The 27446-nt window shown below is 37.8% G+C and overlaps 1 protein-coding gene across 2 annotated transcripts in view; it reads right to left on the bottom strand.

Moving 5' to 3' along the window:
* Positions 1-7123: 7123 nt before the first annotated feature.
* FAM3C (FAM3 metabolism regulating signaling molecule C) overlaps positions 7124-27446 on the bottom strand; it is a 47988-nt gene continuing 27665 nt past the window's right edge. For both annotated transcript variants that reach the window (XM_067746839.1, XM_067746838.1), the window contains 5 exons: positions 18856-18914; positions 17692-17742; positions 15460-15544; positions 9865-9991; positions 7124-9271 (listed from right to left, as the gene is read on the bottom strand). In XM_067746839.1, coding sequence (XP_067602940.1) covers positions 9182-9271; positions 9865-9991; positions 15460-15544; positions 17692-17742; positions 18856-18914 — 412 coding nt within the window. In that variant the 3' untranslated portion in view covers positions 7124-9181. The remainder of the gene's footprint in view (positions 9272-9864; positions 9992-15459; positions 15545-17691; positions 17743-18855; positions 18915-27446) is intronic.

Consider the following 27446-nt stretch of genomic DNA (forward strand, 5'->3'; position numbering starts at 1 on the left):
TACTATTCAGCCATTAGCACCACCCCGTAACCCCCACATGCCTGAGCAAGAACTCCCAACTCCCAAGCTGTGTCTTTGGTTTCTTCTTTTCAGTCTCCCTGGCATCACCATGGAAGCCATCCATGAATGTCTCACCTGTTTTACTGGTTGACTGCCTAGCTTTGGCCCATTTCCTTCCCAGTCCCCATCGTAGTATAGGTAGCAGCATGGTGCTCCTGGAAATACACGTTCTGGGGCCCAAACGCTTCTATCCAGTTTAGGCTATTGTGCCTTCATGGTTTAGGGCTCCTTATGGTGCAGGTAACAAAAAAAAGCAACCCAGACTGACAAACATGAAAGGAAATGTACTGACTCAGTGGCTGAAAAGTCTAGAGTTGTGACCGATTCAGGTGAAGTTTGATCCAAAAGCTCACACCATGTTCCCAGGGCTCATGTCTCTCCATCTCCAGCCTAAAGAGGCTGGCTTCTGCGAAGTTGTCTTCGACTGCAGGCTCCACAGGGTTCTGTGCCAACCCCCCCAATACCCAGTCTCAGCAGCTCTGGGCTCTCGGCTTTTCTCATCAACATGGCTGCCACACTTCCTTCCAGATCTAACGTTCTCCTACTACTCATTCTAAGGAAAGGGAGAGATTCTTTTTTTTTTTTTTTGGTTGCTCACACAAGAGAGAGGGCAAACTTATTTCTCAGAATGCCCAGCAAAAGTCATCATTGGCTCTGATTGGTTAATGTGCCTATCCCTGAGCCAATCACAATGGCCATTGGGGATTGGGGTTGGATGATAAATACACTGATCATTTTAAAGCAATCAAGACCCGTGCTGGGAAATGGCAGTGGGGTTCATTCCAACTAAACCCACATAGTTTGAGAACAGGAATGAGTCCACAGAGAAAAACCAGGCGGTTATGTTACCATAAAGGGTCCTCTATGCTGGACAGTCCCCAGTTCTAGTGATGTGTTTAGGAAACAGCTTTCTGGTATCACATGGATCAGGCTCACTGCCAGACAATCACTGTGGGTAAGAAGTGCCTTGATTTGTTTAAATGCCCTTTATGATGATAAAAGGGGAGGGGAGTTACACTCTAGTGTATTAATTTTCAATTTAGGAGTTCAACATTTTGTAAACTGGGAACTGCTTAACAGAGGCAATGGTTAGAGGCAATGATGATCATCTTGAAACGTGATCAAGAAAAAGGTATCAAACAGCATTATCTGTAATCTCTGGATAAGGAAGTTGGTTAATTAAAGCATTTCCCTGATAATAATACTTTACACAACACAAAAACACTTCAATTTGTTTGAATACAAATAACGCCCTTATTTCCTTATTCATGATCGGGGTGATAGTTGGTTTTGTTGGTGGTGGTTTTTCGTTTGTTTGTTTTTTAAGGAACTATGATAGTTATACTAAGAATACAATGGAATTGAACTATGTAAGTGAGGTGCTATGACCCCATTTTGCAGATTTGTAACCACATGATATTCACAGTAAATATTTTAGAAACACTTTCATTTTTTGAAGTACTGTCAGTACTGATGTGTTTGGTTTTACTTAAGATGTGGAACCAGAAGAGCTTTTCATCCAAATATTATAGGCAATTTGGTGAGCTGCCGGTATTTTTTTGCATCACCTTCCAAAGGCCATCAAATACTGAGGAATTAAACCCACCATTTGGAGCCAGTTATCCAGAACACTATAATACACTTAGCTGACTTGAAGGAAGAAAGATTCAAATCGTATCTCCAGGAACCATGTATACTCGGCAAGACAAGACTTTCCTAAAAAAAAAAAAAAAAAAGACAAGACTTTCTTAAGGAAAGTTGGCAAAGACCCTTGATTTATTTTTAAATTTCAGTTTCAGTATAGACCAGATGTGACAAGTCATAACATTTCTTGGAGTAGGATAATGAGGTAAACTGAGAAGGACAAATATGTGGCCCAGCATGAAAGGGAACACAGCGGCACACCAAGGACTCGACACCTCTGACAAAGAAAATAATGTTAGCAAACACTTAGATAGCACTTACTATGTACCAGGCATTGTTCTAAGTAAATCGTATATGTTAAGACATTCGATCCTCACGATAACCTCATAAAGTAGGTGCTATTATTGTGATCCTTAGTGTATAGAAACAGACACAGTAATGGTGAGCTAAGTAGCTGGCCCAGGTCACAAAGAACAGACTAGCTTCAGAGACTGTGCCCTTAACCGTCATATCGTTATTGCGTCTCTCACAGAAACAAAATAGTACAGAGTTTACAGTATACCATTTAAAGGGTTTGGGGATTTGTAAACATAATGACAGCTACAGGCTGTTCCTCCCTGGTTTGATTATATAAACTTGGTTGAGAAGCTGGAGAGAAGTGATGGGAAAACTGAGGTCTTAGAATTCACCATGAAATGTAATTAAACTACACTGCCTCTTGATTTCTAAACTCTAAATGATTTAAACTGCCTTCTATTTTAGATCACAATGTGGCTAACAGTTGGATTATGCTTCAAGAGCCTAACAATCATTCCAAAAGGAAATGACTAGGGGTGAAGATCAAACTAATTTAGTGCGACATTAAATAAATACTTACATCCTTTTGATTGTTGTGCTTACAGCCAATTGTTACATAAGGTGTTATTTTTAATAGATGGATGAAATTTACCGTTGGTAATAGTTTACATCCACATCCAAAGAAAAACCAGTAGAGATGGTTTGCATGATTAAAATCTCTTGAAACAAAATCATGCTAGAAAGAGCAGCCTCTCCCACTTGTTGTAAAGGGAGAGTAATAATAAATGTGGGCCAAGTCAACACAAAGTTTCACATGTGACTTTTAAATTTGCAGAAAGAAATGAAAGCATCTGATTTGTGTGTGAGAATTAGAAGAGCAGGGAGAACGGGGATATAGGGCTGCCTGTTTCCCTCTGTTAAACTGCCATTCTGAACCCTAGGGGTGATTCACCTCCAAAGAGGCCAGGAAGCCTTCTCTTCTGCATGTCAGTAACAGCCTTCTGTGATCATGGCTCATATCCACCCCGCCGTGTTTAGCCAAGAAAACGGAAGGGTGGCCCGTTATAGATCCTAATTACTCTTTTTTTTTTTTTGCGGTACACGGGCCTCTCACTGTTGTGGCCTCTCCCACTGCAGAGCACAGGCTCCGGACACGCAGGCTCAGGGGCCATGGCTCACGGGCCCAGCCACTCCACGGCATGTGGGATCTTCCCAGACCGGGGCACGAACCCGTGTCCCCTGCATCAGCAGGCGGACTCTCAACCACTGCGCCACCAGGGAAGCCCCTAATTACTCTTTGATAAAAGAGGAATATCACTAAATTTAACTGCATATTTAAACACACCTGAACTCTTCGTAACCAAGGAAAAGTGTAAATAAAATGTAAGTCAATAGTTACCTATTTATTTCTAGTACATAATCTATACTTTTAAAAAATGTTTAAAAAATTTTGTCAGTTGTATTGTTTTTATATTTTCCCCAGCTTTATTGAGATATAATTGACATATAACACTGTGTAAGTTTAAAGTCTTACCCATTTTAATTGCTTGATCTCAAACTCCCTGGCAAACAACTCATTTTTCCTCCACACAAGGCTCTGTGCAAGCAAGGCAAGAAACAGCATATGGTACGATAGCAAGATGGGAAAACTGAAAAAGTAAACGTGATAAATCCCCTTTAACATGCCTGATATTTAATGGGTCCAGGCCTAACACTTTTACAGGCTGAAAGATAAATTTCTGAGAAAAAATTCTCCCCTCTGCTAGCTTAAACACTTTTTCTTCACCCAAATCACTTCTTGAGAAACTACACTCTAAAATTTTTTAACTTAATATATTAACTACAATGTCAGAATTTCAATTGCCACAGTGCCTGTAACTGTGCCCATCCCACAATCCCAGTGCTGTAGAACTGTAGGGAAACTTCTCCAGGGTATTTTCATAACGGGATTTGTTTTTCTTCATAATGGGATTTTAACAGTTCCACAAGAATTGGCTCTCAACCCCATTCCCAGGCCAAAAGTTTCAGATTTCCATAGGAGTTGAAGTGTCACCTCATTTACTGATCTTAAACCCCAGGTTCTCTCCCTGAGGGAGAACAGAAAGTCACCAGGGAAAGGTGCACTCCACTTGGTCAAGGGCACACGAGCTCATTCCTCACACCTCAGGATATCCTCACCAACCACTCTTCTTCTTCCACCCAGGGCCTCCCCATGAGAATCACAACCCTCAGGGACCACTGAGACCACAGTCTTCCCCAAGACTGAACATATTTCTACCCCTCAGCATCGTTTGCTTTCACTTGTCCTCTGCTCCGAGCTTGGACCTGCAAGACATTTTCTTTGAAATTCATTTCTATTCTTGTCAAACGAAGCACACAGTACTTCTCTAATCAGGTTCCCTCTACACGGGGGTGCAGAGAAGCCAATTTCCAGGTCCGCCATCTCATTCCACTGGTGACGCAGAAGGCTAAGACCCTGCAAAGAATTCCTCGCACCAGTACTGAGTTTGTTCATCTGCTCAGGTGACATCCAAGCAGTACCAACAGCACCTGCGTGGAAGGTAGACAAGCAGGACTGCATATGAACACATAACGCATTGCTGAAAATGTGTTTGAAAGTCCAATGAATACATTTCAAATAACAGACTTATAAGGGAAGTGTTGATCCCAGAGACCAAAAAGAGGTTTCAAAGTTCTCATTCAAAATTCTTCTTTTGCCCAGGCACCCCTGCTGATAGGTAGGAACCTTCACAGGCCCTCTGAGCAAGAAGCAAATGCTGGGGTGCAAGGGGGTCAGCCAAGTCTCAGTATCTTCTCTGACCTGATGGCCGCCCCACCCTGCCTCTGACTGAAGTCACATAACTTCACATACTTGTGGGGGGCCAGCAAGTGAAACTATATCATGTGATCATTTGAAATGCTAGCTGCATGGAGATACACAAACGCTTGAATTCTGCACATTAAAGGGAGTTCAGCGTCAGAGTGGAAGGGTTGGTAGTATATAGCCAGGGGCCTGGAGGTTAAGGAGAACCTCTGGTGAATAGCTGTAGCCTCTCTCATGATCTTACTACCCTAGTCATTTAATGGTTCCCTTCTGGCTTGGTGTCTTGGTCTGTTCGGGCTGCTATAACGAAACACCGCAGACAGGTTGGCTTATAAAGAGCACATTTCTTTCTTACAGTTCTGGAGACTGGGAAGTCCAAGATCAAGGTGTCAACAGACTCGGTGTCTGGAAACGGCCTGCTTCCTGGTTCGCAGATGGCCATCTTCTCACTGCGTCCTCACATGGCAGAGAAGCCCAGCCAGGGAGCTCTCTGGGGTCTGCTTGATAAGGGCAATAATCCCGTTCAGGAGGGCTCCACCCTCATGACTTAATCACCTCCAAAAGGCCCCACCTCCAAATACCATCACGTTGGGGATTAGGTTTCAACGTGTGAATTCTGAGGGGACACAAATATTCAGACCATAACACTTGGTATGATGGGGTTGGAAAGTTAGAGGCTGACTTAACTTTCCTCTATGGCTAAAACATTACTAGAATGCAGAAGACATAGCAATACTAGAAATGCTAACAGCTGCATTTAAAGAGTAGTTTGTGTCAGGCATTTTGGTAAACACCACAAATACGTAGTTCTATCCCAGTTTTACAGGAGACGATACTGACTTTCTCAAGGTCCTCATGTAGCTGATGGTGGAACAGAGACACATACTCAGGCAGGTCTGTGTACTCTTAGCCAGTAGGCTACCCTGTCGAATTACAGAAGTCTCTCCTCTTTAAGATTTTAGGCCCTGCTCCTCTCTGCTTATCAAGTGAAACAATATGGGATGATCATATGGAACATCGGAAGCTTGCAGGTTCATAAATCAATTTTCCCTAATAAAGGGAGTATCTTTTGCCAACTGAGTTTCAACTTGTTCTTTCAATTGTCAATACACTCAGGTGGTAGGCATGATTTCTGCAGAGCTGAACAGGGAGCTTAGCGATGGCAGCCCGCTGTACCTGTGAACCAGCTGTACTGGGAAGACTGTCTTCGCTGTGTTAACGTTTGCTTATAAACTACCCATGGAACAAACCCAAGAGAAACCTCTCTTCTGTCTCTACCCAAAGTGCTGGCAGTCCCTCTTCCTTTCTGAGCACTCCTAGAAGAGTCATCTTAGTGTGGAAAGTGTTTCCTTAATACAGCTGCCCTCCAGTACGCTGCCCCTCACTGGACTGGAGGAAGGTTCTGGGGCAGGACATCTCTTAGATTCCAGATGGGCTTTCACCAGGCTGGCTACACCATCCTTTGCTGCTCCCTGATACTCCCAGGCCAGGCCTGCCTGCTTTTTGCTCCATCTAACTTCACTGGAACCTCAAGGAAGGAGATGGGGACAATAGTAGAGGCTGAGGCCAGGCTGAGGGAGCTTTGAGGGAAACAGAGATTAGCCATTGGCATGTGCCAATCAAAAACCAAGTCTACAACAGAAAAATCATCCTGGGAAGAGACAGCCAAAGAACGCTTCTGAGGAATGCTTTAGAAAAAGTAAGATCTGGTACTTCATTCTACAACTCCTAATTTACATGCACTTATTGCTGTCGAAGGCCCAGGTGAAGAGGTTAAGTGGCAAATCTTTTTCCTGATCAACACGAGCAATTATTTTTCCCTTTCATATTCATTTTTTAAACTATTGTAAATGCATTTCCACTTTCAACTGCTCTACTAACTGAACATAGCACGTTTCTCATTCTTTCATTTAAGAATGGGGAGTGTCAATGAAACTGAATTAAACTATCATCTTTTGGGGGGGTCAACCTATTTATAATTTGTATACACTAAATATAAAAGTGCATTTCAGGCTAAAGGCATTGAGCTTCGTCGGGCAAAAAATGATAAAATATCAGCTAATTCATTTCAAAACAAATACAATATAGAAAGAACAGTGATAACCTTTAATTAAAGTCAAGAATATACAGATTCTGGCTCAATTTTTCTTTCATTTCCCCATATCACTTATTTTCCTACTGTCTTTGCTGAATTTTAACAGGTCTATTATAATATACTTGTCCTGAGACAGCCTCTATGATTACAAATAAAAAATACACATCCATAAGTCCTTAAACACCATTTAAAAAACCAAAGTGTCAATGCCAAATTTTTGATTTTAATGAAAATTCTGAACATTAAATGACACTGCTGCATTTACAATGCTGATTTTTAAAAGCTATCTGAAAATAAAATACAGTAATATTATTGCTTCCAAAGTTATGTTGTCATAATGTATACAAGGCAGAATTGAAACAATAGCAAACTGCATGAAGGCAGTTACATAACCAATCTTTATACCTCCTTTTGGCATTTTATACACCTCTACAAAGCTATCATGTTATAGTCCTTATCCTGAAAGGGATGTCCTGCCGTCTAGATACTTAAATTCTATCCATGTTAAGATATCTCCTGAGGATATTAGTGTGTTTACCCATAGGAATGACTTTAATTTTGCATGTTAAGCAGTACAATACACACTTGACAAACCTCAGTGTGAAGTTCTACAGGCATATATTACTTTGCCAGATAATACAAAAAAAATTCACAATGCAAAACCAAGAGTATTTATTCTCATTATTTTTTAAAAAAGCAACACTTATTTCACAATCCCTGGAACTGTAAAATAGCCATTCTTTTAATTTACAGAATTGAGGGAAGTATTTTAAATGTCAAAACACACATGCTGAATGTGATTTAGCGTATCAGCACCAAAAATCTGAAAAGTTTACAAAAATTGTTTAGATGTGTAAGGTGCATTTATTCATGAATTACATTCAGTTTGAGGGAAGAAACAGTACCCCCAAACTCACTGATATTTAAGAAATAGCTGAATAACTTCCACCTTGGTTTACAGCAAAATAAAAAATACTGCTTTTAGTTTTTCTTATATAAGTCATCTAAAATTTAGATCCAAAATTGAACTGCTGCCTTTTACTGGGAATAGAAGTTTGATTGTTACATTTTTTATGTTCCAGTTTAAGATACTTCACACACAATAGTTAATGCCCTAAAAATATTTTAAAAACTTGAGTCATTTTGTGAACATCTGAAGTTAAGAAAAGGTAGATCTCTTATATTTTTATGTAGAATTGGGTATAAAGTCATTGTGTGTCAAATAAAATTATTTTTTTAAACAGTATCAGTCCCAATCAGTAATCAGGACCTTTCTAAATATGTCGTTAACTTTTCAGGCAAAAATTACTCTTACGAAGTTAGATGAAAGTAAATACAGAATTTCTTGGTTTACAATCCAAAATTATTGTGACATTAAAACATGCCTCTTTCAAAACCACTTGGTCATTGCTGATGACACTTAAATAAGGAAAACTTAGGCCAGTATTGCTCTAACTATACTGACATGCTGTCCTGAATGACCTACCAAGGCTGGGGAAGGGACTTGGCCTGGTTCCTCAGCTCTGCGGAGTTGCCCGCCCCCCACCCCCCCGCAGTCTTACTCTATAGCTTATGCAAAATCAACTCATGCACACTATTAACTCAAAAATCCAGCAAGCTACAGCCCTGATGCACCTACATTCATATATTTCCTCTTTACTGTGTACATTAAACGAAGAATTCTGTTGTGCTTTTCACATATTTGATACAAGTTTTCATATTTTATTTCTAGGTTTCTTGGGATGGAAAGAGAAAGACTAAGAAAAGAAATACAACAGGGGAGTCTGACTGTAAAGTAACATTACACACACAACTAGCCCAATATCTTTTTAATTTAAAAGATACTATCATCAAAAGGCCATATATATATATAAAAGAAAACAAAGTCTCCTCCCTAAAACCCATATTATTCCAAGATAGATTTTTCACAGCGACTAGTATATATATCAATACATTTTTCAAATCTGTTCAGTTATCCATTGTGTAATGCTTTTAGAATTAAAAGATGCCATTATCATCGTAGTCTGAACATTGTACCATTAGGGAGATGTGCTTAGAAATGGTTCAGTGATTTGCTCATTATGATGACTATTTACAAAGATGTCTATTTACGTTAGCAATAAATAATCCTGATATCAAAAGAGATAATGGTCATGCACACACCGAGATGGCTGCATGCTCTTAAAATATTTACATGTAGTTTTTCGGTTAGGGCTTTCCCATTAGCAAGTGAAAGTATGGTCCCTTCAATTTTCTCCACATCAGTCTTGCTTCTGCGGGATGCATCCTTCCATTTCTACAACTTCAGGCCATCCTTCATATTTGTTTGTGTCCTTATTGTTCTTTATGTGCTGTTGGAACACAATCATAGTATACAGTTTTTAAAACTTTAGCGAACTGCATATCTGCAATAGCATACTTATGCGTACTCACTTCAGTAACACTTCTATCAACATGTAAATTATTGTTCAATATATTAAATGAGCAACACTTGGCATCTGGCATGTAGTAGCAGACCTTCGAAGAACAGCTGAAAGAACAAAACACTGCAGATGGTCTTTAAAGGATCACTTGTTAGTCAAAAGTAGGTTTACATTCTACCAAGTTCTAAAGTATTTCTGAACTTAATTGATTACAGCAACAAAAGTTCGATTAAAGTCTTTAATAACCAACTTCCTAAAAGGCTTAAGATAAAACTAATCATATGCCAATGCATTGTCATGTAGGAAAAAAATTTTCATGCAGAATTGACTATTTTTAAGTTTAAAATCAAAATAGTGCCACGGTTATTTCAAATACTTGATTACCAAGAACCTATGAAAAACACATGAACATATTTAATGTCTGCTTTATCTAAGTTTCAAATAACTGGGATAGGAATAGGCACTGCATGGTTTCACACAATTGCTTTTGTCCATTAATTAGGAAAGCCTAAGACACTAACCTGTTCAAAAGGGCTTTTTGTCTTAATGCCTTTTCCACCACAGAAGACCCAGTTGTCTCTAAAACCAAGATGAGTAATAGATGTACTCCCCAATTCAGCAATGAGCTGCCGGGCCTCATCATTGAGTCTTAAAGAGGGAGGAAAAGAATAATTCAATAAATGTAGTGCCCTGTATGTTATTTAAGTAATACTGATACAGTTAGGATACTTAACTTACAACCATGAAATAAATGAGAGAGAATGCTGGCTTAGATAAGAGAACATAAAAAAAATTTTTTATCAGAGTAACATTCCTACTATTTGAGTTTTTTTTTTTAATGAATTTTTTTTTTTTTTTGGCTGCATGGGGTCCTTGTTGCTGTGCACGGGCTTTCTCTACTTGCGGCGAGCAGGGGCTACTCTTCGTTGTGGTGCGTGGGTTTCCCATTGCGGTGGCTTCTCTTACTGTGGAGCCTGGGCCCAAGAGCATGAGGGCTTCAGTAGTTGTGGCTCGCAGGGTCTAGAGTGCAGGCTCAGTAGTTGTGGTGCACGGACTTAGTTGCTCCGAGGCATGTGGGATCTTCCTGGACCAGGGATCGAACCTGAGTCCCCTACATTGGCAGGCGGATTCTTAACCATTGTGCCACCAGGGAAGTCCTATTTGAATTCTTTAGTGATGAAAGTCATGAAATCTAGAAATTAATTTCAAGTTCATGCTATTTAGAAGTACCTTTTAGGTGTCTTTATTTCACAACAACAATTCATTTTCATTTACATCCATCAAATAAATAAGAGAAACTGTAGTCAGCAGGTGCCTATTCAGGTTAATCCAAGATCTTAAGCAACCAACATCTTTGTAAAATTAAAAATCACTTTGAATCTCCACTAAACCCTTTGTAAATTACAGTTGAATAGAATAAAGGTAAATGTTGATAGAAATTTGGATGTTTCTAACACCAAATGTTTTATTTAAAAGAAAATGAATTTTGAGAATAGGGATATAAATTCTACTTCAGAGACAACTGCCAAGTGGTTATTTAATAAAAATGAAAATATTAACCACATGGCGGCTAAGAAAGGGCAGTGACAAAAGGCAACTGCTAGGGAAACAGCTAACTGAAAGATGCCTTTAAGGAATTTTGTGAGTGATTCTCCACCTCTCCTCTGTCTCAAAAGGGAGAAGAAATTCAGAAGATACGTGCTGGTTGTAGAGCCAAAAAAAAAAAAAAAAAAAACACACAAAAAGATAACTAAGGGACACCTGTACAGGTATCTGGCCAGTAAGTCCTCTATATCACCTAAAAGATGGCATTTATAGGTCAATTAGAGAGGTTTGTTCTTCTAAAATCTGAGGCAAGGCAAGTTTTATATTTGCAAGTAAGTGGAGGATCATTGGCTGCAAAGTAGCAGGAGGGCCAGTGAGGAAGGCGCCTGTTTATCCTGCAGCCTTCTTTGAAGCACCCCATGCTAATATCAGCTGGCTCCTTTAATGGATAAATGAAAGAAACATGAGGCGCAACAGTTCTAATGTAACTTACTTGAAGATAAACGGGATACTTTATGTTAAAAAAAGCTTCATAAAACAGGAAAGAGCTACAATGTTATTAGCCTTCCACAATTATACAAACCACATCCATGGGGCAGTGGAGCTGTTTTAACCATAGCTTGGGCACTGCTGTCCTCCTGGGGGAAGTTCACTAGAATCAGTGAGAAAATCAGGGATAGCCCTGGAATATTTAGCCTTTCAGACTCATCTATATAAAGCGATGTCTTTATAATCAAGGGAAATAAAAATAAATGAAATGGCTGTGGGACCACTGAAGTCTCAGCCTCTGAAGATTTTGAGACCTTCACAGAGAACCACGTGTACCCACGTCTGGCTTTCTCCCCAAAGTCTGTCTGTAGCTGTGGTTCCTGTACCCGTCCTTACATGAATTAGCTATCACTTCCATTCGTCTGCTCATTTGATAAGCAACTTGTATGTTAGAGGGCCATTCCCAGAAAGTATTGTCTGAACCCTGTTTTCTTGTTTCTAAATCATGTTAGGATGTCATGGATCTGCAGACCATCATATTCTACTCCTTAGTTTATCCAAATGTTTTATTTCTGGCTCCTTAATTAGAACATTTTACTTGCATCATCAGTACTAGTAGTGAGTTTTGCTGCTTTATCGAGAACAAATGGTGTTGAAGTACAGAGGTCAGGCTTACTGGGCAGCGTAATGACAACCTCCTGGAGGAAAGCCTCAGGGCTTGATTCAGTTACATCTCAGAAAAATCACAAATTGCATCTCACAGGCTTCGGGGTTGCTCATGAATGTTAGGTTCACAAATACCAAGAGATTGCTTCATACACAAAAACTGCTTGCAAGGTAGGTGGTTATCCAAACGCAGGCCTGGCCCCCAGCCGGAAGTCCATAAATTTTTTTCTTATCTAAAAATTTTTACATCAATTAAATATATTGAAGGGCAGTCATTTTTCCTTCTGTACTTCTAAATTTCAGAAGTGGTCATTTTGATCGGTATGAATAAACTAAGCCAATTTAGCCAAAGATCTAGAAGCAACTTGAAACAGCTTTGCATTTTGATCCCGTTAATCTTTCCTTACTTTTCAATGAGAACACCCTTAGGTCCTGTGCAGAAAAGGGTTAATAAAACGCCTTAGAAAGCCCTAACAGCAAGACTGGTCCTTGGCTGGCATCTGGCAACTTGGATTTGGGGAGGCTCCCCCCATTCACAGAACTGAGCAGAATGATTCACTGTGTCTAAACTGTACAAACAATACAGTTTATGCTGAACACCTACTTTCTGTCTGGGAGTCTGGAATTTGGGGATATGTAAGGCGGAGGGTGCCTCCATGACCAGCTCCCAGTACAAACCCTGGGCCATGAGTCTCTAATAACCTTCCCTAGTGGACAGCATTTCATAGTCTTGTCACAATTTGTTCCTGGAGGAATTAAGCATGTCCTGTGTCACTCCACTTGGGAGAGGAACTAGAGCCTGGCTTCCTCCAGACTTTGCTCTCTGCTAGCTCCCCTTTGCTGATTCTGCTTTGTATCCTTTTGCTGTAGCAAATCATAGCAGTGAGTGAGCAGGTCTGTATGCTGGGTCCTGTGACTCCTCCCAGTGAATCATCACACCTGGGGGTGGTCTTGGGCAGCCCTGCCGCATGTCCCTATGTATATCTAACTATAGATTTAGAACAAGACAACTTTCTCAATAATTTCTAAAGTTTTCTAATCTGCCTATGTAGAATCTAGGGGATTTTTATTATTCCTTTTTGATATCTTTTATGTAAGTAAAAGATGATTTCATGCTTTAAAAAGAAGTTTAAAACCATGCAACACAGCCAATATTTTGAGCATTTGATACAGCGGGTATCAAAATGCCCCATTTCTTTAAAAGGCAGTGTAGTGTAACTAATATATTTATACATAGCATTAATTTTGGAGATACAACTGACCCTTGAACAACATGGGTTTGAACTCCCTGAGTCCACTTACATTGTGTGATGGGTTCAAATTGAGAAAAGGAAGTGTGCAAAAATACAAGGCACATCATGTTACTAATGACAAAACTTTTACTACTACTACCAGGAAGACCTGAGTGCTCAAAATGAGATGTGACTCATACAACTACTGAAGGCCACAGAGAGAACTTTTGCTACCAAGTACAAATAATGAAGGGACCCACTGTTTCACAAGAATGATATAATATCAAGATCAAAGCACAACTGTCTTTTCCAGGGAGGCAAACACTCTTCGGTCAACATAAAAAGGGAAAAGTAGTTCAGGAATGTCCATATTAAGTGCTTTAAAATAAATTTAAGCCTCCAGGCCCACAAATGTCACACACTTAAATTCTTAAGGAACTTATTAATAAAGTCTTCAAGGTCATGTCAGTTATTTTAGAAGCATCATGGAAAATGAAGATGCTAAGACATTAAAGGTTAGTTAAATATTCCAGTTTTCAAAAAAGACAAGGAAAATTTTAAAAACAATGGTCCAATCAAACTAATTCTAACTCCTAGCAAATTCTAGAATGGAGTAGAAATTTTAGAATGGATCTCCTGTGAGTATTACACAAAGAAGAAGAAAAGAAAGAGAAGGAGGGCTTCCCTGGTGGCGCAGTGGTTAAGAATCCACCTGCCAACGCAGGGGACATGGGTTCGAGCTCTGGTCCGGGAAGATCCCACATGCTGTGGAGCAACTAAGCCTGTGCGCCACAACTACTGAGCCTGCGCTCTAGAGCCCACGAGCCACAGCTACTGAGCCCGTGAGCCACAACTACTGAAGCCCGCGCGCCTAGGGCCTGTGCCCTGCAACAAGAGAAGCCACCACAATGAGAAGGCTGTGCACCGCAACGAAGAGTAGCCCCTGCTCGCTGCAACTAGAGAAAGCCCGTGCGCAGCAACAAAGACCCAACGCGGCCAAAAATTTAACAAAAAAAAAAAAAAGAGAAAGGGAGTAGCTGGAAGGAGGCAGGAATAAATAAAGCCAAGTTAACACCATCTCATATATTTCAGATTTAGAAGAGGTTTGGGGGCAGTAGATCAGGGTATTATAATTAGCATCGTTCATGAATTTCAAGTGAGTATCTGATGGTCTCAGAAGATAAAACAATTAAACAGCAACTGAATGGTATGGCTCTTAGGATACAGTGGAAACTGTCTGAAAAGCAGGTCTGCAGTTGATGACTAGATGAATCCCTTGGAGGCGGCCTCCAGCTGGTGGCGCACCGCCTGTGGTAAACATGTTTGTCAATGACTTAGATTTAGACACCTGAAAGGCTCTGGAGAGAGTATGAAGCCTGGGCCATGGAAACCTCATAGGACAAATGTCAGAATCGAGACCAAGTGGGCCAATAACAGCAAAATTAAATTTAACAAGGATATATGAATATAAAGTCCTTCATTCACATTAAACAAAAGCAAGTTCTGAAATGGGGAGGAAGACCTGACTTGGCAGTGGTTTAAAAAAAAAAAAAAATCTGAGATCAAATGAGAAGATCTGAGAATTTAAGTTGACCAAAAATGTGACGTGACTGCCAAAAGAAAACGAATGCAACACTAGTCTCCATGAATATTAAATGTAATTTCTCAAACATGGTGAGCTACCATCTCCATTGTACCCTGTACTGGCCAGACCACATCTGGGAACACTATGTCCAACTTGGGGCACCATTTTAAGAGAGACAATAATCACCTAGAGAATGCCCAAGAAATCCAACCAGGAGGGTAAAATGACCTGGAAACGTAACATGATAAAAGGTTAAAAGAGCCATTACAGCTTTAAAGTGTGTTCACAGAACACACTTCGGGAAATGCCATTAAAAAATGCTACTGAAGAATATTATTGTCAGAAAAAACTATATAGTTGTTAAAAACAGAACACAAATGAGTATAACAAACTTCATGTACAACGTGATTCTAATTTCACAACAATGTATCACAATAAATACAAGAAAGAAGAAAGCAAAATAAAAAAATGTTAATGGTGTTCATCTGAAAGTTGGATTATTTTGCTCTATATTATAAATGTTTTCATTGAAAATGTATTTCTTATATTATTATAAATTATAACTCTGAAAAGTTGCATAAATTTTTAAGTTTACATACTTGGTTGCTCCATCATCATATGTTCCCATTAAGACTATTGTTCCATCTTGTATGGCCTTCAGAAACTCAATAAATGGGGCCACATCTGAAAAAAAAGAAAGGGTTGAGGGTTGGTTTTTTGGGTTTTTTTTTAAATGACTGAGTAAACATCATGATAATCTCTTAAAAGTTAGTAATATAAAAATGAAGTTCTTGTAAATCAATAATTTCTAACGTAGAGTAACCAAAAGAAAGACAAATCTTATGAACAGGTTAAAAATTAAGTTTCCCATCAACTTAAAATTTCCCAATCCTGATTCATCCTGTACGTTTTTTATACTGATATTCCAGGGGCTAAATGAAAAAACCATAGCAAAGTCATATTAAAGCATGACTTATGATTTAAAGTAAGAAATTTAGGGGAGCAGGAGAAAGGCTCATGGACTCCCTGAGTACATGGCAAATTGTTTGCACAGATACTTTTCTAAAAATGAAGACAGAGAACTTTTATTTAATGCACAAAAGGATCTGTAATTTAAAAAAAATTATATAAATATGTATACATTTGACCCTTGAACACTTATACGCAGATGGTTTTTCAATAAGTACTACAGTACCACATAACCCACACTTGGTTGAATCTGCGGATGCATAACTGCAGATATGGAGGTCAAATTATGGAACTTGAGCATATGCAGATTATGGGTTATCCGTGGAGGGTCCTGGAACCAGTCCCCTGCAGATACAAGGGACAACTGTATACACACACACACTGATTTAAAGAAACTCCTGGGCATATCTACTTACTATAAACTAGGGGAAGGAATGTAGGTTAGTTATCACTAAAAGCCAAACTAATTAAGGTAAATATTGCAGTCTTTACCTGCTTCATCTAGTATATCAAGATTCAGAAGGGCTTAAACACCACTTCAGTGACAATAAACTGATGATGCCAAAGAGGCTGATCAGGTACTGCAAATTATTCTACATCTTGAACTCCTTACAACGTCAGGTTTCCTTACAGCCCCCAAGTCTAATACTACTTCAAAACTGGGTTCCTTCAAATCTACTCAGTTTCTTTCCACAGCAAAGATTCCAAAGATTTTCTCTAACTGAATTCTATCTTAAAATAATAGCATTTTTAATTCAGAAAAAATGTAACAGAGCAGCTAACAAATCACTTCAATTTAAATCCAAAGATGGCAGTAATTTACAACTTCTTCTTAATTTGAGGAGTATTTTTAGCAGTAGTTAATCCACCTGAGATGAAATACCAGAGCTTCTGGTCACATGAGTGATTTCGACAATAGTTTCATAAGAGTTATTCCATGCAATAAATTTTGGTAGAACCAATTACGCCTTTAGTATCTAAAACTGATGGTACATTTTAAGTTTACACAGTTTTGACAGCTATGCAAAGTTCTTCTGATCTCATTTAAAAAATAAATAATACATGCATTATCTCATTACAAGCTGAAGAAATATTAGAAAAGCTGAATGGTCTGAAAACAAGATAAATTTCAGGAAGCCTAACAACTGCTGGCTTCCAGGGAATATACAAAGCGGATGAGAATGGGGAGGTGCGGGGGAGAGCCTCGACTTAGAAAAGAATCAGAAGCTAAATCAGTGCTGGCCTTCCTTCTCTCAGGCACATCCTTCTTCGAGGTGCCAGTTCCTTCCCTCTGCATGCTGGTGACTAACTTCCACCTGCTCCTTGAGGAACTTCCAACTTAGGAAGATCATCTGTGGATTGTTCTTAGTCCAGTAAACCAGAAAGGAAATTCCATTCCTTCTCTCAAATATTCATCTACTTGAATAATCATCCTGGTTATAAACTTAGTTTTGAGACTGAAAAATCATATGAAAAGAAATCAATTCAGTCAGCTAAGAATGCTTACACTGGTTATGTCCTTCTTCAAATTACTTATTCTTTTTTTGAGAAATTTCAGGCAGAAACCTAAAAGAGCCCGAAGCTTTGAATTAGTTGTCCTGCAAAAAGCAGGACTCAGAGTTTTTTAAAATCTCAATTGTGATATTATTGCTCTTAATTACACATCACCAACAATTTTTATAAAAAGCAAACTGTATGCAGTATGACTGATCACTTAAATACAGCTAGACATTCAGTGAAAAGAAAGAGTAATAAAATGAACTAACACAAAATTAGTACCATTATTTTCTCATTAATGGGCTACATTATATTGATGTGATTCAGTGCCAGCAGCAGAACACTTATATGTTATTCATACTTACTTCCTCCCCACATGTCAAAATATCTGGTGTCTATTAGATCTCCTGTTTTTCCTGAAAGAGATTGAATTCATAGCAAATTATGCAACTGAAATATACTCTACACTATATAAGACAAATGATCTTATCCAATGACTGATGTGAATTCATTAGCAGAGAAAGAATTATGACAAATACTTAAAATTTGAACTGTATGCATCTGAAAATTTTTTCTAAAAGGGTATTTTTTGAATAGGACTTTCTCACTAATCTTGTAAGCTGAAGAGTAGCAAACAGAAGTTCACTGTTGACTGTAGATCACTGGAAGTTAGATATTTTTCATCCGTATGTGTTACCATCTTCCCTTATTTTAAAATTACCCCAAAATACATAAACCTTTAAAAAAAAAACCATGAATCCATGCTATTTTCTATTGTCAAAGCCATCTTTCAAATAATCTGTATTTAATTCCCTTTGAAAAAATTTTTTTTGCTATCAATTAAATAGACAAATACGTATAGAACATTTTATAGCTAAGAAAATGAAGAAAGTAGAAACACAAAAATGTATCTCTTGTGAAAGAAGTAAACAATATTTTCCTACACTGTGAACTGGAGAAGGTGGCTGTGGTTTATAATCACCCTATACAGATTTACAAGGGTGACTGTCCCAGAAAGAGAAGACGAGTATGCAGTTGAGTCTCACTTCACGGGTTCATACTTTCAGATGTGATTTTGCAAGAACACTCGAGATGTTCAGGATTCAACGTGGACGATACTGAAAAATTACAATCGACTCCTACTCTTCACTCAGCCCCACACCCCATCCAGTAGTCCACCACGCTCTGTCATTCTATAAACCCTCATTCACGTCCATCTATATTATGTTAGGATTCCAAAATCTGCAGCAAGGATTCATCAATTTAATGTTAGATTGGTTGTATCCTGACAATCTCATGGGAAGTTCTCTACTCACTGGACAGCAAGCTGGATGCTTCCAAGAAAGCACGCTATAAATACTGAGATGCAGAGTCTCGACCTACAGTTGGTGTTTTGGGAGGGTGTGGGGAGGGCTTTAATGTCAAGCCTGGCTCTTTCTCACCTGATCTCTTGATATTAGAGTGCATTTTACTTTGGGACATATGAATATACACTGAGTACATTCATAAGCTAAAATAATTATTCTTACCATTTACCAAGGCAACATTGATCCCTCTTCCAACATTATTCTTAACACCACTCATTAAACTGAAGGGGGAAAGTCAAGACAAATTTAGAATTAGATACTGAACATAAACATACATTAAAGAAATAAAGCCATCCATGACAAAAAAAAAAAGTTGGGGATGTTATATATACGTACAATTGTTTAGTACTACAGTGGAGACTGAAAGGTCTCTACCAAGTCAGAGAAGACAGTCTAACATTGAATAATTTTAAAGCTATGTTCTTAAATAAGATTTCATGAATAGAAATATATATTACAAAGTATTAGTGCCGAAGTACTAGACTATTTCTTGCTGCTCTGTGTGTCAGGTTACGAAATACCATTTTAGAAAATCCTTCAAACATGTGGACATTATGCACATGGTCTGCACCATCCTCAAGGGAACAAACAAGGGTAACCTCTTTTCTACCTTCTACAATATCAATGTGACATGAAACAGAAGCGAGATGCTACTAAAATTTTTTATAATCTGAGAGCAAGAAGAATTTAACTTAATTGTGAACATTCTCTTAAGTGATTACCAAGGCAAAATTTCTCAATACCCAGAAGAAGGAATATTGTATTCATATAATTACTGCATCTAACCATAAGACTTGTAATGTCATTCTGTGGTAATCAACCACTAGCAGCTCACAGACCATGACATAAAGATAATAAATACTGTGAAATAGAAGGTATGAATAAAACATTTGCTTGTTATCAGTTCAGTCTGTTGAATTAGAATTATTAAACTAAAATTGTAGGTACCTTTTATTCTAAAAATTCACAGTGATGTGCTGTTCAATGATTAACAATCATTGAGGTTGGGTTGAGGTTGGTGGAGAGGGGGGAGTTGCATATGTGTGAACACACACAACCGTATTCGTATATGATACCATCTATCTATCTATCTATTCTTTATCCATCCATCAACAGACATTTAGATTGTTTCTATCTCTTACCTATTATGAATAATTACATTCCCAACCAATGACGTAAGTTTATTATAAATTTTACTGACAGAAAGGATCTGTAGCACACATTTTACAACGAATAAAGTATATACTTTATTATAAATTTCACTTAGCCACTGATTCTCACAGAATGTGTTAGGCGATTTTCATATAACTCATCTGTGCTTAACCTATGGTTGCAAGTGATGAATGAGTAAAATTCTAATACAAAAGTTGGATGCTATTTCATTTAAAGAGTAAGACAAAGTAAGAAAAAGCTGAAACATTGAGCAATAAAGACATATGTTGGAACTTCCCTTGTCTGTCAATGATGTGTGTGATGTTTTTGTTGAATCATGTAATACGTTTTCAAATACGAGAGAACAATTTTCTCAAAAAAAAGAATAAAATGGCAGGCTTAAGCCCTACCATGTCAATAATTATAATAAATATAAATAGTTCAAACATATCAAATGAAAAGAGAAACTGGCACAGTGGATTAAAATAAGACCCAACTACATGCTGTCTACAAGAAACAAGTAGAAACAGCCCAGAAGTTCACAAACTAATGAATGGATAAAATGTGACATATCGGTACAATCGAATATTATTCAGCCATAAAAAGGAATGAAGTACTGATACATGGATGAACTTTGAAAACACTATTCTAAGTGAAGAAGCTGATCACACAAAAAATCTACATATTATATAATACTATCTATATAGAATTTCCAAAATAGGTAAATCTATAGAGACAGAAAGTAAATCTGGTGGTTACTTAGGGCTGGTCGGAGGGGAGGGGAGACGAAGTAGAATGGGATGGGAATGGAACAGGAGGGCAATAGCTAAAGGACACAGCATTTCTTTCTGAGGTATGATGGTGTTTTAGAACTGACTGTGGTGATGGTTGCACACATCTCTGAATACACTAAAAACCACTGGCTGTATACTTTAAATGAATGTATTGTATGGTATATGAGCTGTATCTCAATAAAGCTATTTAAACAAAAGAAAGCAGGAGTGGCTATATTAACATCAATTAAAATACCAAGCAATCAAGATATAAAATATGTGAAGCAAACTCAGATAGAACTGACAGGAGAAACAGACAAATCTACAGTTACAGTTGGACATGGCAATACCCCTCTCAACAGCTGATAGACAGAAAATTACAAAGGGTATAGAAGAATTCAACAGCAGCATTAACCAACATGGTCTAATTGACATTTAAAGAACATTCTACCCAACAACAGCAAAATACACATTCTTTTCAAGTACCCATGGAGCATATACTATGATAGACCTTACCGTGGGCCATAAAGTAAACCTCAACAAATTTAAAAGAATTGAACTCATACCAAATTTGTCTCTGACCACAATGAAATCAAAATCAAAGATAATAGGAAAATCACCAAACACTTGGAAACTAAGCAATATATGTCTAAATAATCTATGGGTCAAAGAAGTCTGAAGTGAATTTAAAAAACACATTGAAAACACAGCTTATTAAAATTTGTGAGGCATAGCTAAAAGAGTACTGCGATTAAGGAATTTATAGCACTAAGTGCTCACATTTAAAAAGAAAGTTTCAAATTAATAACCTAAGCTCTCATCTCACAAAACTAAAAAGAAACCTAAAGCAAGCAGAAGGAAAGAAATTAAAAAGAGCAGAAATCAAGGGAACTGAAAAGAGAAAAATAGAGAAAAATCAATGAAACAAAAAGCTGGTTCTTTGAAAAGGTCAATAAAATTAACAAACCTTTAATAAGACTGACAGAGAAAAAAAAGACACAAATCACCAATATCAAGAATGAAATGGGGGACTTCCTTAGGGGCGCAGTGGTTAAGAATCCGCCTGCCAATGCAGAGAACACAGGTTCGATCCCTGGCCCAGGAAGATCCCACATGCCATGGAGCAACTAAGCCCATGTGCCACAAACTACTGAGGCCACGCGCCACAACTACTGAAGCCCATGCACCCTAGGGCCTGCACGCCGCAACTGAGAATGCCGTGAACCGCAAGAGTAGCTCCCACTTGCCGCAACTAGAGAGAGCCCGTGTGCAGCAACAAAGACCCAACGCAGCCAAAAATAAATTAAAAAAAAAAAAAAAGAATGAAATGGGATGTCCCTACAGACCCTGCACATAGCAAAAGGATAATAAAGGAATACTATGAACAACTCCACACATGTAAATTTGACAACTTAGATGAACTGGACCAATTCCTGAGCTAGTACAAACTAACACAACTCATCCATTGTGAAACAGGTCATTTAAATAGTCCTATAACTATGAAAAATATTGAATTTGTTTATAAACTCCCCCCACCCCCAAAATCTCCAAAGCCCAGAGAGTTTCAGTGGAGACGTCTACCAAATGTTTTTAAAAAAAGAATTAATACCAACTCTACACAAACTCTTTCCAAAAACACAAGTGAAGTGTATACTTCTCAATTTATTCTACAAAGCCAGTATTACAATGATACCAAAACCTACAAGAAAACAACAAACCAATAAGCCTCATTAAAATACAGGCAAAAATCCTTAACAAAACATTAGTAAATTGAATTCACCAGTATATTTTTAAAAAATTATCATAAGCCATGACTAAGTCAGGTTTAGTCTAAGGATGAAAGGTTAATTATTTGAACAGTTAATGTAATCCACTACAATATTAACAGGCTTAAGAAAAATCACATGATCATCTCAATGCAGAAAATGCATCTGACAAAATTCAACAACCGTTCATGATAAAAAGTCTCAGAAAAGTAGTAATAGAGGGGAACTTCCTCACACTGATTTAAAAAAAAAAAAAAATCTACAAAAAAACTACTGCGTAACATCATACTCAGTGGTGAAAGGCTGAAGGCTTTTCCTCTAAAATTGGGAACAAGTCCAGGATGGCTGCTCTCACCACTATTACCCAACACAGTATGGCAAGTCCTAGCCGACTTCCAAGAAAAGGAAATGAAGGCATATAGATTGGAAAGGAAGAAAACAAAGCTGTCCCTATCTGCAGATGGCATGTTTGTCATCTGCATGTTTGGATAATCCCAAGGAAGCTACAAAAACAAAAACAAAAAAACCTCTTGGAAGTAATAATTCAGCAACATTACAAGATACAAGATCAACATATAAAAATCAATTGGGTGTCAATATACTAATGAACACAAGGAAACTGAAATTAAAAACACAATGTCATCTATGATTGCTCAATAAAAGGGGGGATGCTTAGGTCTAAACCTAATAAAGCATGTGTAGGACCTTATGCTGAAAACCACAAAATGGTGATGAAAGATATGAAAGAAGATATAAATAAATGAAACATGTCATACTCATGGACTGAAAGATTCAACATTGTAAAGATGGTCAATTCTCCATAAATTAACATATAGGTTTAACAAAATTCCTAACAAAATCCCTACAAGGTTTTCTGTAGATAGAGGCAAGATTATTCTAAAATGTCATATACAAAGGCAAAGAAACTAAAGTAGTTAAAAACAATTTTGGAAAAAAAAAAAAAGAGTAAAGTTGGAGGCATCATTCTACCTCATTTCAAGACTTATTCCATAACTAGTATAATCAACAGCATGTGGTGTTGGTGGAGGAATAGATATACAGATCAATGGAACAAAGAGAGAACAAGAAGTGGACCAGTGGAACAAAGAAATGTACTAGTGGAAGTATGGCCAACTTATTTTTTACCAAAGGAGGAAAAGCAAGTCAATGGAGAAAGGATAGTCATTTCAACAAACTGTAATGAAGCAAGTGGATATCCACAGGCCAAAAAATTGACCCTTAATCTGAATCTCATACTTCGTTCAAAACTTAATGTAGAATGGATCACAGATTCATATGTAAAACATAAAGCTATAAAAATTTTAGAAGATAATGTAGAGAAAAATCTTTGAAAACTAGGGCTTGTTGAAAAGTTCTTAGGCATAACACCAATCCATAAACAAACAATAAAGCATAACCCATAAAAGAAGAACATTGATAAATTGGACTTTACTAAAATTAATAACTTTGGTTCTGCAAAAGACCCTGGTAAGTGGAATGAAAAGACAAGCTACAGACTGGAAGAAAACAGTTACAAACCACATATCTGACAACAGGATGCATATCTAGAATATACTAAAAGAACTCAAAACTCAGCAGTAAAAAACCAAACAATCCAATTAGAAAATGGACAAGAGACATGAATAGATATTTCACTGAAGAGAATATACAGGTGGGAAAAAAACACATTAAAAGATGTTCAACATCACTAGACATAAGGGACAGATAATTGAGATACCACTACACACCTATTAGAACTAAAATAAAAAATAGTGACAATACCAAATGCAGGTAAATATACAGAGAAATTGGATCTCTCATGCACTGCTGGTAGGAATGTAATATGGAGCAGTCACTCTGGACAATGTTTGGCAGTTTCTTACAAAATTAAACATCACACTTACCACACAACCCAGAGCTTCTGGGCATTCTATTACAGGGAAATAAAGATGCATTCGAAATTCAAAAATCTCTATATGACTGTTCATAGCAGCTTTATCAATAACAGCCCAAATTAGAAGCACTGAAATTGTCTGGTTGAGGACAAAAGGTGATGGATAAACTGTGGTATATCCATACCACAGAATATTAGTCAGCAATAAAATAGGAGCAAATTATTAATACGAACCAGTATTTCAAAAGCATTGTACTGAGTGAAAAAAATCCAATCTCAAATGGTTACATATTGTATGACTCTGTTTATATAACATTCTCAAAACATCAAAATGATAGAAATGATAAAAAGATTAGTGGTTTCCAGGGGTCAGTGATGGTGGAGGTGACTATTAGAGGGTGTTATGAAAGAGATCTTTGTGGTGACGGAATAATTCTGTATCTTAATTGCTGTCCTGGTTACATGAGTCTACACATGATAAAATGACATAGAACTAAACACACACATTATACTAACTGATAATTTCCATTCTGATATTATACTATAATTATTGATACATAAGATATAACCACGTGGAAAAATGGGTGAAGAGCACATGAGACCTCTCTGTACTATCTTTGCAACGGCCTGATATTTCTGTAATTTTTTCAAAACTAAAAAGTTAAAAAAAAAAAACTCTACTCCAAGATCCATTAAAAAAGGAAAAGCATAAGAATTTGATTTGTAAAAGCTTAGTAACATTTAACTATTTACCCATACTCTTCGCATATCTGTCTTCAAAATTTCACTCGTTCTCTAAAACTTAAATGTAGTTAATAAAACACAGGCCTTTTTTATGTGTGTGCAAGACCAGTTGTGAAAGGTGGGCCATAAGAGAACCAAACAAGTCTGCTGCAGAAGAGGGAAGTTTCAAAATGCATTTGTTCTGCTCCTTTCAGAAATGCGTTGTAGCCATCACTGATATGAAGAAGCCACAGCTATGATTAACCTGTTAGAGTAATAATTAAGTGTCACGGCGTCTTCTCCAAGAGAGATCATTTGGAGTGTGTGGCTGCGTCTATCAGAGAGCAGAGAAATAAAGGCAACAAAGCAGCACTATGACATAGGCTTCCCACAAGAGGGCAGTAGCTTACCAAGTTTTAAAGCGAGCAAAGGACAAACCACTAAAGATTTTTAATGTATAAAAGGTTAGTCCCTCTTACTAACACAAGTTGAAATATTTTCTTTTATCCTTTACGAATATGAAGGTCACCCCACCACCGCTCCACACCTGCAGGCAAATAGCTAAAAAAAATGATTATACAATCTATAGATAGATTCTACAACTTTGAACAGAGTTTTGTTTCAAATACCTCCAACGTGCTCTAGCTATTACGATTCGTTTAGAGAAGGGTTTAACAAACTACAGCCCATGGGTCAAAACTAGCCGGCTGGCTGGCTGGCTGTTCTGTTTTACCACTCATGACCTTAGAATGGTTTTTACTTTTTTAAAATGTTTATATTTTAAATGATTATGTAAGTACCTACATAGTATCCTTGATTTTACCTTTTGGACCTCACAGCCCAAAACACTATCTTGCCTCTCAATGTGAAAAAAAAAAAATCCCTCAAAATAGTCTGCCATATAATTTCTGTACCAAACATTAAGATTATAATAAAAGGTGAAGTATTATTCCTAATATCAACTTCATATAAACTGAAATCATACGAGTAAATGCCTGAAATAAAAGCTGTATCTTGAATATTAGTAAACTCTATGGGTTCTCTAATACAAAAGAAAAAGAGCTACAATTCCTGTATTGTGTGACACCGGATATTTATACCCGGGATTTTCTATTTCTAACTAATGAGAAGCTTGAAATCCATCTCATTCTCCATGATGTATCTTGACTGCGTCCACTTGTCCTTAAAACCATGACCACGACCCTATCTTACCATCTTTTATCTGTACTGAGGTTTCTAAGTCTCAGTCTATGATGATATCGTGGACTTGATAATGCGTGTGGAAGGGCTATCCTGTGCACCGTAGGAGGTTTAAGAGCATCCCTGGCCTCTATAAGCAGCACCTCCACAGCTCTGATGTCCCCAAATGTTTGCAGACCTCGACAAGTGTCCCCTGGGGAGAAAATCACCCCCACTGAGAAGCAATGATCTGGACTAGTAGTCTCCAAAATGAGTTTGCATATGCTCAGAGCATGTGTAGGAAAATATTAAAATTTCTACTTATGTATTTTTATTATTCACTTACATATTTCAGTGGGTACACAGGCAAAAAAAGTCTCTTGCTAACTGTGTGTGGGGTGGGGGGAGTGGAATTGAAGAGCTATGGCAGCCATGGTAATCGCCCTCCAATTGCTCTCTTTACTTCTCCAATCATTTTACCCAGCAGTCAGATCATTTTCTTCAATGTAAATGAAGTGATGACATGCCAGAGTTTGAAAACCTTCAGCAACCTCTCAGCACACTCAGAAAAAGATCTCATCTCTTTCCCTGCATGGCCTGTAAATTCCACTCGCCTAGCCCTTACTTCTCTCCAGCTCTGTCCCATCTTAGGGCCTTCAAGCATGCTCTTCCTTCTGTCTAGAATGGTCTTCCCCCACTCTTCACCTGGCTGTCTTCCTTCTTATCCTTTAGTTCTCAGACTAAACATCACTGTCTTAGAGAAATTATTCCTTGACCCACTCAATCTAAAGTTGGACACCTCGACCTCACCTCACTTGCCCCAGTAAGTATTCTTCACACCTTGCTGCTCTGTGCAGCGTGTGCCACAATTTCTAATTATTTATTTGCATTTACTTCTTAAATATCCATCTCCCTACTATACTGTATGTTCCATAAAAGCAGGGACTGTGCTCAGCAAATATCTGTTGAATAAGTGAATGGAATGAATGACGCTAAGAAAACTCAGACTCTTTCTTTAACATTTTTTGTTGGAAAAACTTTCTAGAAACATGCTATTTAATGTCTCAAATTACCCATTGGCTACAAATGAATATGCCACGTATCAATCTGCTTTTATTATTTTTTTTCTTTTTCTTTTTTTTTTTTTGGCCACGCAGCATGCGGGATCTTAGTTTCCCGACCAGAGATCAAACCTGCACCCCCTGCCAGTGGAAGTGTGGCATCCTAACCATTGGACCACCAGGGAATTCCCTGGAAAAACTTTCA

The sequence above is a fragment of the Pseudorca crassidens genome, chromosome 8, assembly GCF_039906515.1.
Source record: "Pseudorca crassidens isolate mPseCra1 chromosome 8, mPseCra1.hap1, whole genome shotgun sequence".
Classification (NCBI taxonomy): domain Eukaryota; kingdom Metazoa; phylum Chordata; class Mammalia; order Artiodactyla; family Delphinidae; genus Pseudorca; species Pseudorca crassidens.